Source organism: Cimex lectularius, unplaced genomic scaffold, assembly GCF_000648675.2.
Source record: "Cimex lectularius strain Harlan isolate CLEC.00 unplaced genomic scaffold, Clec_2.1 scaffold62, whole genome shotgun sequence".
Lineage (NCBI taxonomy): Eukaryota > Metazoa > Arthropoda > Insecta > Hemiptera > Cimicidae > Cimex > Cimex lectularius.
In genome coordinates, this window is record NW_019392785.1 from 1584005 (window position 1) to 1597531 (window position 13527).

The following is a 13527-nucleotide window of genomic DNA, read 5'->3' on the forward strand; positions in this document are numbered from 1 at the left end:
CCAGGTCGTGGGTTCGAATCCCGCTTGTGACACTGACTTTTTTATCGAAAAGAATTTATTTGTTCAAGCGGATCACGAAACCGAATAAAATATTTTATTTTTTAATTTTTAATTTTTGCCAGCTTTAAATCCGAATATTAAAAATGCTTGGTAATATTGAGCGAAAAATGAGACAACTAATAGTAAAAACATTACTCGAAACCCAATTGAAAAACAAAATCGTGTTAGGTTATTTTAAGATACCTGCAATCAAGTGCCTACCTAAGATTTAAATGTGTGGTGATTAGTGACCGTTAATTAATGATTATTTGGAGATCGTGAGATGCGGTCTGGTGTGATGTAGGTTTCAGAAAAACATTTTCTTTATCGTGCCAACGTTTCGATCTTTAATGAAATCATCTTCAGGGCCTGGGATTTATAAACATTGTTTAAATTTAACAAATACATGTAGGATGTGGAAAAAAGTGAATTTATACAAATGCAAAAAAATATTTTTTATTGTTGGTAATAGTTTGGCCAGCTTATCCTTTCAGGATTATAGACGGGGATAATTAGGAAAAGGAAAGCTAAATTGTTCAAAAATTAGACTATGTAATGTTTGATGTGTGGAATGTGATGAATGTTTTATATGTTTTGTGTGATGTGATGATATATCTATGTTATTGATATTGAATTTGATTAATGATATTGGAGTAGCTGCGACTGAGTTTACATGTGTCTGTTTTGTGTTTATTTCTTTGTCTTGGCTAAGTTGAAAATGAAAGTGTCACGAGCGGGATTCGAACCCACGACCTTCGCGGCTAGCTAGACAGCTTTTTCATCTCAACCAACACTTTTGATAAAAAGTATAATTAATTGGCATAATTAAGTAGGTCAAATATGGCCGTTAAACATATAACGATTTGCATAAAAATATTTCTTCTTTTAAAGAAATACAATTAATTAAGTTTTTCAGTTGACATAAAGAAGTCAATGGCACGAGCGGGATTCGAACCCACCCCCTTCGGCAAAAAGGAGGGAAGATTCAAAAGGTGTGGTTGAAATGGGAGGTTAGTGTCCGAGTGGATCGAGGTCACGATGGCTCAAGTGGTAGAGCAGCGGCGTATCAAGCCGAAGATCGTGGGTTCGAATCCCGCTCGTGCCATTGACTTTTTNTGTGCCATTCTTGCATGTCGTGTTGAGAAACGTTTAAAACAGCAAAATCTCACTGGCACTCTCAACACGACACGCAAGAATGGCACAATTACACAGAAGATAAACACTTTGAGTGAGTAGAAATACTTTGATTGAATATAAAAAAATATATTTTGCTTTGTATAAATTAACTTTTCCACATCCTAAATGTATTTGTTAAATGTAAACAATGTTTGTAAATCCCAGGCCCTGAAGATGATCTCAATAAAGATCGAAACGTTGGCACGATAAAGAAAATGTTTTTCTGAAACCTACATCACACCAGACCGCATCTCACGATTTCTGAATAACTAAGATTTAAAACTAATCATCTAACAATAAGACAAAAAATTTTAGAAAATATTTCATTGCCAGAACTTGGCGAACTAATCTGGTGGACGAAAGCTCAGCAAAAACAAGCTGCAAAAAAATTATCCAGTACACAATCACGGACAAACCTGTGAATCACAACGGGCAATAAAACAACCTCGCCAATTGCATTAAAAACACTGTGAAACCTACTTCCATTGGCAATTATATTAGGAGAAGTGAGAAAAAGCTCATTTAAGCTACAGAAAGAATCACACTGGATGGGAACTTAACACTTTGAGCACAACAGTAAAGAACAAAATCAGACACCCATTCTTAGAAATAGAGACTGACTACATGATCCCGGAAAAACTCTTACAACTATAAAATTTCAACTGACTACAATGGAGAAGACACATTGTTACAATATGATACAATACAATGATATGGTATAAAGATGGCTCCAAAACAATATCAGAACCGGATCAGGCGTTTTCCACTTTTCCACTAAGGATATCCGTCTTCCAATCTGAAATAGATGACATCAACAACTGTGCCTTAAAAATATTAAAAGAGATTAGAGTAATTAAAAACATACTCATAAGATCAGATAGCCAAGCAACTATCAAAGCACGAGCATGTTAAAAAATCACATCAAGAATGGTTAGTGAATGCATATTAAATTTTTAAAAACTGGAGAAACACAATAATCACATATCTTGGGCACCAGGACAGAAAGGAATTTTGGGTAAATAAAAATCAGGCATACAGGCCAGCGTAGGATTTTCAAGACCATATAAGCCATATCTGAACATATTCTTGGGAAAACAAAAACAAAAAACAGACTGGATCAAATAAAAGAAGGAGTGGATAAACAGTACTAGACACAGTAAGATTATACTAAAACAATCCTCACTGTCTGCCAATCTCACTCCTACAGTTAAAGAATGCAAAAGTCAGAGTATTGGTAGAAAATTGGTCATTGGCATTGCTGCACCATACACTACACGAGTATATACAACGATGTCCCCAGTTTTAAGTTATGCAATGAGGAGGAACCGCTTGATGGAGACATAACCCGATGAAAACCTAAGGAAAGTAGTAACAGTCAATAACCTAATATTGTTATTGTTAGAAGGTCAAGTTGATCGTTCTAAACTGGGTGCAGGAACAGGAAAGTACAAGCCAGAAGGCTACAGTGCTTGGGGAAAAACACCTCCAAGCATGCATTATCAGCATTATCAACTGCTAGAACTATAAATTTGAATAGAATTGGTTCGAATGCACGGTTTGAACAGTCAACTTAAGAATATGTTTAAAAACTTCCTTGCTTCTTCTTTTTAAAATAGTAGAAAAAAAAGATCCTATCAAGTATCCTCCAGTTGTTTAAAATACTTAATGTTCTCAGTCAAATATTTACATACAGCATAAATTGACAAAATTATGAGAAAAAATTATATTTTAGTACATAAATGGATAAATGATGGCTATAATAATTATTTCAATCGGATTTTATTTTTTGTACATTTATTCATAACGATAAATTTTATTAACATTCTTAATAATACAATAATAAATTATTATTTTATACGGATATTATTTGTAATAAATGTTACCTCTTGCCATTACGGGAAAATAATTTCTTAATTCTTAAGAATATGTTTAAAAACTCCATTGCTTCTTCTTTTTAAAATAGTAAAAAAAAAGATCCTAGCAACTGTCGTCCAGATGTTTAAAATACTTAATGTTCTCATGCCAAATATTTATATTCAGCACAAATTGACAGTATGATAAGAAAAACATTATATTGTACTACATAAATGGATAAATGATGGCTATAATAATTATTTCATTTGGATTTTATTTTTGTAAATTTTATCATAATGATAAATTTTGTTAGTATTTTTAGCAATTTTAAAAATTACACCAATCAAATAATAAATAACTTTTCCATTTATCTTCTAGCCCAGGCCGTTTAGACAAACGTTTGTGCTAACGATAAGGTTCCAAGATTATACGCTCAAACAATAATAAATTATTATTTCATACGGATATTATTTGTAATAAATATTACCTCTTGCCATTACGGGAAAACGTTATCTTCCTGATTGTTTCCTTGTGGGTTTGTTATGGAAACTCTATTATGCGTTTTGAGGTGACCTATTCTCAGCCTGGTGAAAGAGAAATCCAATTTATTATGCAAGTCGGATTTTGTTTATTTTCTATCCTAACCAACATGCCATCTCCTTCGTTGTTTTGCCTTCGCTTTCGGTATAATAATAATAATAATTCTGCAAGAATGTACATTGCATAGAAATTTATAACAAAACATACTATTTTGGTACATCCCTGCCTGCTGTCAAAAAGCAAAGCTTGTACTAGACAGCAGGAATTTTTGGAGATCATCAAAGAAATAAACAGAATATATCTTTACAACTAAACAAATAAACAAACATAATACAGAATAAACGTGTAGTAAAAAAACAAAACCAATTAAATCTTGGCTTTAAAATATCTTAACTGCAATTTAAAGTTTTGAAATTATAAATTTTTTGCCTTCTTTGTAGTTTTTAAAATTTTGAATAATGATCTTCTCTTTATAAAATAAATGAAGTGCTATATTGAATGAAAAATTTAATAATGCTTAGTTTTTACATTGTAAAAATGTGAGTTAGCCAATGAATTGTGTCTTGTGTTATATTCACTGATGTCACTAATTACAACATTATTTGTATGTATGTCTATGTATGTATGTATGTCTTTGCTTTTCAATCACTTGTAAATAGCAAGATTTTAATGTAATAATGGTTATAATTGTGTTAATTTAAGATACATATAGAGATTTTGAGATATATTTTTTAAAGGTAATTTTATATTTTATAAAAGAAGGAATTTATCTTCCTCCGCTAAATGACCGCTTGGCTCATTCCGAAACATTTCTCGTGTATGTCTGCGAAACGTGGATTTATGAAGACATTATTGTACTTAACATTAAACCAGCCCCTCTTGAGTACCTTGGAGCTTAGAGATACTTCGTGGCAGTCGGTGTAATTAACCCAAGAGGGTGGGGTTTTGGATTAATCTGTACTAATGCGACCATTAATCGAAACGGGGAGAATGAATACTGAATAATGAAGGGCCGATAAAACGGGGCCCAAAGGGCGAAAGTTAGCAAATATCACTTAAAGATAAAATTACAGTCAGGGAAATCATGAAAGGGCAGGAGAGACGCTAATGTGATTGGGTTTTGAAGCGATCTCCGGTCCGTCTGTTCTCGCTGGTTGGGCCTTTTGGCATATTGTTACGTATTTTATTGACAAATCAAAAGATTGACTTTAATTTTTATTTTTATTGAAGCGACAAAATATTTAATTATTTCGTTATAATAAACATGCATTAAAGAAACTGCATTTTTTAAAAATTAAACAATCTAACTAATTTCCTGTTGATTGCCTGTGAGATGACCTGCATTTCAGATTTTTCTAATCGTCTTAATCTGCCAACCAAGTCAGTAAAAAACGGCGACAGACAAATAAAACCAACACAAATACAAACGATGCCAAAATAAATGAAACCAACAAACATACAAACCACAAATTTTGGCTTCATGTCGGCCAGGATGATCGGAAACTGGTCATCACAAATTAATAACAACGCAGGCCTGAAGAAGAAAAATTTCACATTCAATAAAGTTTTAGTTAGATTTATGTATCCCTATAATATTTCAAAAGTTTTGGCTGAAGTGTGTGAGATAGAAGGACTTATACAATTTTAATGGCGTAGAATGTGAAAAAAAGATAGAGGGATGGTAAAGGCAACGTTTTAATATAATTTTTCACTTCTCCCACTATTTTCTCAGTTTAAACTTTAAGAAACCATGTCATATTTTTTCTACAAAATAAGCCTAACCAGACTTCTACGTTTCTATCGTGTGTTGTGTTTATGTTAATTTATTGGAATGAATATAATTTATTAGCGTGAAAGAAGTGGATGACCCCGTCCCACCGAATATCAAACTTTGGAAGAGGTGTGACAAGATTAATATGTTTCTAGCATATGCATGGCGATGTATAAATATTTATTGCGTAATAAGACCCAAAAAAACCTGTGGACCAAAGATCAAAAACTGTAGCAGTTCAAGCAGCAAACAAGGTATGTATCGCAGGAGCGATAAGAACAACCCCTCGTGCACTAGAAACTCTGCTAAACCTACTTCCACTGGAAATATTTACACAAAGAGAGCCTAGGAAAATCTGATTTAGTCTTCAAAAACAATCAATTTGGATAGGAACTAAACAATCGGGCATACAAACATAATCAACAAAATTAACCGTTTAGAAATGCGGACTGACTATATGATCCCGAAAACTGATGATATGATCCTATCCTATAAAGTCTCAACGGACTATAAAGGATAGGAAGAACACAGGAGAGCATCGGACACAATGATTTGGTATACAGATGGCCCCAAAACAAACGAAGAAACCGGATCGGGCATCTTCTGTACAAGCCGAAAAACATGAGCAATCAAACTCATTAGGGAAGTACACTTGAGTTTTTCAAGCAGAAATATGCTGTCAATGCTTGTGCCCTTGAAAATCTTAAAAGAGGTTACACTGTCAAAAACATCCTCATAAGATCTCATAGCCAAGCAGCTATTGAAGCATTAGCATGTAAAATATCGCATCAAAATTAACCCGTAAATGCATCCAAAATCTCCAAAACCTGGGGAAACACAACAACCTGATGATATCTTGGGTGCCAGGGCAGAGGGGAATTTTCGGTAACGAGAAAGCAGACAGACTGGCCAGAGGTGGATCTGCAAGACCATTCATAGGATTCTTCCATCGCAGAATGGATCCAAACAAAACAAAATGGGAAGTGGATAAGCTCTAACGCGCTAGACACAGTAAACTTATGATGAAACAACTCTCACCAAAACTGCCAAAATCACTGTTGCAATTGGAAAGGGCAAAACTCAGAGGAATGGTAGGACTACTAACCGGTCACTGGCATCTGTGAAAACATCTATACGGCATGATCCCATCTGCAGATTATGGAGGAGGAGGAGATTTAACCTAACATACGAAAAAAATCTAGGGAATGAAATTGTAGCAGTGACAGTCAATGACCTGATACTGCTAAGGAGAAGGATTGAATCTATTGCACTGAACTTAGGAACTGGGAAGGTACAGTAAGCCAGACTATACCAACATGTATTGTATGTTTTGTTACTATTATGTAGTTGATACCTGAGGCACAAAATGCTGCAGTTTGAAACAAAATACGCGAGAAAGACCGCAGAGGGATGGCGATGACCTCAGCTGTTTGTCGGCCCATAAAAGTACCACATTATAACCAAACTACAGTTAAAACATCCTTGGTCGTTTCCGATAACTTAGTTTGCTAATCAAAAATGTTTCGATCTGTCATCATCATTGGTTGGTTAATACCGTTTGCACCGATGATGGGGAAAAGGCCAAATCATGTTGACGGGGACAAAGCGTGACGATCGTAAACGACCAAGCTACAGTTTCATCATCCCGCTTCAGGGCACCCTCAAAATAAAGCGTTATTGTTTAGAATCAATACTGGAGAATTTTACCAAGGGTTTCAAACGATAATTAAATATGAAATTCTCCTGACCACGTTTCATGCCCAGTCTTTCTTGGACTCGCGCGTTCATCTTGGGAAAAATTGGTCTACTGGAGGATGAATTATTTTATGTTGAGCCCCATGTCAATCAATTTTCTTATAACAATCGGCGTTCAGCCTTCTGTCAAGACGTCTCCCCTTTCGTCTCGCCTGCTTGGAAAAAGGTGTACAAACGGGCTATAAGGTCTAGGACGAACCTGTCATTTACCCGGGAGGCGGAGCGTGACCAACGTAATTCATAGATTCACTAGTTTCGTGGTCCGCTTGACCAAGTAATATCATACAATTAAGGTTTTTAGTTGAGATAAAAAAGTCAATGGCACGAGCGGGATTCGAACCCACGATCTTCGGCTTGATATGCCGCTACTCTGCCACTTGAGCTATCGCGACTTCGATCCACTCGGGCACCAACTTCCCCTCTCAACCTTTTAAATTTTCCCTCCTTTTTGCCATTTTTTATCTCAACTAAAAACCTTAATTAATTGTATGATATTAATTGGTCAAGCGGACCATGAAACTAGTGAATTTAATAAGTTTAAAATGAAGTATACGTCACTTAAGCTCTCCGTGGCCATTTCATTTGTCGCCGAGAATCAAATTGATTACACGACATTTGAAAAATGGCAAAAAGGAGGGAAAATTCAAAAGGTGTGGTTGAGATGGGAGGTTGGTGTCCGAATGGATCGAGGTCACGATAGCTCAAGTGGTAGAGCAGCGGCGTATCAACCCGAAGGTCGTGGGTTCGAATCCCGCTCGTGCCATTGACTTTTTTATCTCAACTAAAAACCTTAATTAACTGTAATTCATAGAGTTTGTATGCTTCTATAATGCCGGACTGAAAGATGACATTCCAACGTATGATTAACCTTTATGCAGTCCTACGGATTGTTAACGATCGCTAATTCAGGTTATCCTGGTTAAAGGTCCATAATCCGAGGAGTTCCTTATGACAGTGAAGTACCTAAACTGTACAATATATCTAGGCTATTTTCTACTTACTGAACAATGTATCCTAGCTCGCTTTCCTCTTAAAAACTTAAGAAATTGAACAAATAATATTGAAGTATGAAACGCGGACTTTATTTAAAATACTCAGACGGCAGTGTTAAGTCTGGAAAGTCGGGCACTGGCTTCAAATCTCCGAATCTGGGAATGCCGAGCTGAGAGCATACGTAGTTGTCCCAGGACTTCTTCACGCCGATTACGACAGCAGTCCCGCCGCTCATGATGAGACAGGCGAACGTCGCAAGATGCACGTTTAGTTTACGCATCATCGTGTGGCCCTGTATTTTTTTCGTCGGAAAAGAACCCGATTGGATTTCTTTGAGAAAGTCTGTAGATCTGAAAAGTGAATTTAAAATAATTTAAAGATGATTACCGAAATAGCCGGCTGTGGAAAACTATTCTTCAAACTGAAATAAAACCGTTTAAGGAATAAAAGTTTTTTTTAGCCACAAATAACACGGCTTAGTTTTCATTTTTTAAGTCCTAACATTTACTGAAATTATTGAGCTGGTGCAAAAATAATGCAAGTTTTGAAAACGCAGACAAAACTATTTTTAACTTTTATAAAATAAAGAAAATGTATTCGAAATATATTACATTACGATCTACACATCTTTGCAAACGTGTAATATGCGCTCTTATTCCCGTTAAAAATCGTTTTTTCCACTCACAATAAAGTCTTGGAAGGCTTTACGGTTTTTTGTAAAAATTTTATCCCTCAAGGAGTGATGAAATACCAAAAAAGTAGAAGTCTGTAGGCGAGAGGGGTGAATATGGAGGGTGCGGTTCATAATCTAAGTCCTTAAAGCCGGGAACACACCTGATGCAACGCTATGCGACGCTACCCGATGCAAATCCAAAGTCCAATTTTCCATAAGATTGTATTACTCCCGTGCAGATCTGTCAGATTCCATGCTACGCTACCCTACTCTACGCTACGCGATCCCCACTCTCCAGATTTTCGTCGGGTCGCATCGAGTACAGTCGAAGACAAAAGAACCGGACACTCATACTTTCATTCTCATAAATTGAGCGAGATCAAAAATTCCATTAGGTTTTTTTATTATTAATTTTAATGGTTTGGTAGAAAATTGATCAAAACACCGGAATACCATTTTTTGATATAATGAATTTAACTAACAACAACAATTTATTACACGATTTTGCTCATAAAATTTAACTAACAATTTATTTCATGGTTTTGCTCATAAAATTATGTAATTTCCGTCGAGTAGCGTCAGAACAAGACATTCATATTTTTTGTAGTTTATTTCAAACTATGTATATGTAATTATGTCGTTATATTAATTACAACATGCTTATTTTAATACATACCAAATTAAATGAGATCACAGACTGTCGAAGCATTGTAGAAAGGATGAATAACATTACCCCAGAATATAAATGCAGAAAATATATTTTTGCCCAAATCTGGAGGAAAATGCTTGAGACAAAAATAATGGGAAAAAGGGTGGCATTGTGTTGGGTGAAAGGGCATGCAGGCTTATGGCAAAATGAAACGGTCGACGCACCTGCAAAGGAGGCTGCAACATCAGGTCCAACCCTTGACATTAAAATTCCTAAAGATGACGGGAAAAACTTTTTGAAAAAGTGTTGTAGAAATCTGTGGCAAGAAAAATACAACGCATCAAATGTTGGCAATTATTACAGGTCACTGTTCCCTGAGCTCAAGAAAAAACCATGGTTTTCGGAAGGCGATACCGCAGAAGGAATGTCAAAGGATGGGGTAGCTACAAGACGAGAATCGGTTTGGCATCGTCTCCGAACTGTCCCACTTGCGATTGCCCTTCAAATCCTTCCCACATAATTTTAGAATGTCCAGAATACAAAAATGAAAGAGACAAACTGCTAAAAAATCTGAGCAAAGTCCCAAACATTTCCAAACCAATAAACTTAGAATCTGTCCTAATAAGCAACAATCCATCAGCTTTCAACATAATCTGTGGATTTCTAAAGTCGATAAACGTTTCTTTTTGATTATATTCAAGCATGAAAATTTAGAAGATGAGAATATGATGGAGCTGAATGAGTGGTGCTGGCGCGCGGCGCGGCCCTGGCCCTGGTCGGCCGATCACGCTCGACAGTAAAATGAAAATAGAAAACGTAAACCCCCCCCCCAAAAAAAAAAAAATTATTACATGGTTGTGCTCATAAAATTTAACTAACAATTTATAAAAAGGTTTTGTTCAAAATAATGCATTAAGAACAAAAGGGGCGTTCCGATTGTCATACTGATTATTGTGATATACATATTTATTTAGAAATCGTGAGATGCGGTCTGGTGTGATGTAGGTTTCAGAAAAACATTTTTTTTATCTTCACTAATTTCGTGGTCCGCTTGATCAATTAAACATTACAATTAATTAAGGTTTTTAGTTGAGATGAAAAAAAGCTAATGGCACGAGAGGGATTCGAACCCACGACCTTCGGCTAGATACGCCGCTGCTCTACCACCTGAGCTATCGTGACTTCGATCCACTCGGACATCAACTCCCCATCTCAACCCCACCTTATGAGTTTTCCCTCCTTTTGCCATTTTTCAAATGTCGTGTAATCGGTTTTGATAACCTAAACCTTAATTAATTGTAATGTTTAATTGGTCAAGCGGACCACGAAATTAGTGAATTTAATGATTAAAATGAAGTACACTTCACTAAGGCTCTCCGTCGCCATTTCAATTGTCGTCGAGAATCCAAACCGATTACACGACATTTGAAAAATGGCAAAAGGAGGGAAAACTCATAAGGTGGGGTTGAGATGGGGAGTTGATGTCCGAGTGGATCGAGGTCACGATAGCTCAGGTGGTAGAGCAGCGGCGTATCAAGCCGAAGGCCGTGGGTTCGAATCCCTCTCGTGCCATTAGCTTTTTTTCATCTCAACTAAAAACCTTAATTAATTGTAATTTTGTGTAAGGTTAAAGTTGGATTTTACTACTTCTGTATTTTTTTTTTATCTATGTTTAGAGTAGATATTTTGTCCAATTTTTCTGCTTTGGTTGTTCGCTGTATTATTATCTCTTTTTCCGTGTTTTGTTTCATTTTTCTTTCTTTTTGTGCTTTGTTTATTAAATTCAAGGTGGAAAATAAATCATCCAAAAAAATAAAAGTGCCAATAAACATATTGAACAACCAAAGCAAAATAAAAAAGTTGAATATTATTTTTTCCAATTTTTTGTTAGGCTAAAGTTGGATGTTACAACTTCTGTTTTTTTTTTTTTTTTTTTTTTTTTTTTTTTGTTGGTCTGTGTTTAGTGTGGAAATTTTGTCCAATTTTTTGCTTTGGTTCTTCGCTACGTTATTTTCTCTTTTTCTGTGTTTTGTTTCATTTTTCTTTTTTTTATGCTTTGTTTATTAAGTTCAAGATGGAAAATAAATCAGCCAAAAAAATAAAGAGCCAACAAATATAGTGAACAATCAAAGCAAACACAACGTTGAATATTTTTTCATGTTTTTTGTAAGGTTAAAGTTGGATTTTACTACTTCTGTATGTTTTGTCTATGTTTAGAGTGGATATTTTGTCCAATTTTTCTGCTTTGGTTGTTCGCTGTGTTATTATCTCTTTTTCCTTGTTTTGTTTCATTTTTCTTTCTTTTTTCTTACTTTTGGGGTTTTGTTTATTAAATTCAAGGTGGAAAATAAATCATCCAAAAAAATAAAAAAGTGCCTTTAGTATAAAATTTTGATTCGACGCAATTAAAGGAAAGGGTATACATATAGTAAATTTAAAGTTCTTGAAGTTTCTTGATGAAAATTTAACGCTCGTCGCAATGCTCGACCCCCAACAATGAATAGTTCAAGAGCTACAAGTAGATTTATGACGAAACCGATTACACGACATTTGAAAAATGGCAAAAGGAGGGAAAACTCATAAGGTGGGGTTGAGATAGGGAGTTGATGTCCGAGTGGATCGAGGTCACGATAGCTCAGGTGGTAGAGCAGCGGCGTATCTAGCCGAAGGTCGTGAGTTCGAATCCCTTTCGTGCCATTAGCTTTTTTTCATCTCGACTAAAAACCTTAATTAATTGTAATTTTCTTTATCGTGCCAACGTTTTGATCTTTATTGAGATCATCTTCGGGCCTGGGATTTACAAACATTGTTTACTTATTACAATTACATTTTGGATGTGGAAAAGTGAATTTATACAATGTATAAATTCACTTTTCCACATCCAAAATGTAATTGTAATATGTAAACAATGTTTGTAAATCCCAGGCCCTGAAGATGATCTCAATAAAGATCGAAACGTTGGCTCGATAAAGAAAATGTTTTTCGAAAACCTACGTCACACCAGACCGCATCTCACGATTTCTAAATAAATATCGATTAGCGGTCACTAATCACCACACATTGTGATATACGCTGTGTGACTGTACGTGGCGTGCGCTTGACGTCGCATAGATGTGCACACCCTACCAAAACGTAGGCGTCGCATAGTGTTGCAGTCCAAGTTTAAATTCTACAAATAAATTTTAATAAAATCTAGTTTGGATATGTTTAATTTCGCAGGTCCTCACCCTTAAAAAAATCAATAAATATTTTGTATAAAAGATAAGGAATGTTACGGAGAGGATCGACCAGTTTTTTTTTTTTTTTTTTTTTCAATGTTGAAGAGGATCAGGTTTATGGTCTTGAATGAAGTTACAAATCAACAATTCGCCGAGCTTTCGCGACATGTAGTCGCATCATCAGGGCGGATTTTTGACCAAAGTTGCTCGATTCATTTAAGACCAAAAACCTGATCCTCTTCAACATTGAAAAAACTGATCGATCCTCACCGTAACATTCATCATCTGGTATCACATCATGGCGTTTTAACAAGACATCGAGTATTATTATTACTTACCTCAAGTATTGTGAAAATTTGCTGTATTTTAGTATTTTTGCCCAAAGAGATTTATACATGGTGAGACAGATGTTTTTCCTCCGTGTTGTTTTAAATCATGTGATTTTTAAATTTATTTATTTTTTATTATTATTTTGACACGATACGTTTTTGTTTAGGACGAAAGATGACGAGGAGCTCGGCAACGAGGGGGTCGAGACGTTGGAGGAGGCCAGGAAGATGATCAGGGAGCTGAGGGAGAGGCACAGGCACCAATCTCTGCAACTGCTCGCTTGGAGGAGGCGGTACAAAGCACAAGTAAATAAAACATCAATTGTGCACTTGTAAAATAATAAAGAGAGAAATAATAAATAAATAAATATAATCGATTATAATTAATCGAGGTACTATTGACGACTCTTTTCTTCAACAAGAAGTAATAAAAGTTAAGTTATGGCCCTATTATATTTAGTATTGGTTGAAATGAAAACGTCAGTCCCACGAGCGGGATTCGAACCCACGACCTTCGGCTAAATACGCTG

At 35.5% G+C, this 13527-nt stretch overlaps 2 protein-coding genes across 2 annotated transcripts in view; one reads left to right on the top strand and one right to left on the bottom strand.

The window, feature by feature from the left end:
- LOC106666377 overlaps positions 1 to 13527 on the top strand; it is a 180042-nt gene that overhangs the window by 160016 nt on the left and 6499 nt on the right. Inside the window, exon 2 of the mRNA XM_014393545.2 lies at positions 13165 to 13303. Coding sequence (XP_014249031.1) covers positions 13165 to 13303 — 139 coding nt within the window. The remainder of the gene's footprint in view (positions 1 to 13164; positions 13304 to 13527) is intronic.
- On the bottom strand, positions 8196 to 13317 carry LOC106666378. Its single transcript, XM_014393546.1, has 2 exons — positions 13007 to 13317; positions 8196 to 8478 (listed from the first exon to the last, which is right to left on the bottom strand). Exons 1-2 carry the CDS (start codon positions 13063 to 13065, stop codon positions 8217 to 8219), a joined length of 321 nt encoding a protein of 106 aa, XP_014249032.1. The 5' UTR covers positions 13066 to 13317; the 3' UTR covers positions 8196 to 8216.

What these genes read in the sequence shown, in the direction of transcription:
- LOC106666378 (XM_014393546.1), bottom strand. Translation starts at nt 13,065, where the DNA reads ATGTATAAATCTCTTTGGGCAAAAATACTAAAATACAGCAAATTTTCA. An exon ending in AAATTTTCACAATACTTGAG is followed by an intron (nt 8,479 to 13,006) that starts GTAAGTAATAAT and finishes TTCACTTTTCAG; the next exon opens with ATCTACAGACTTTCTCAAAG.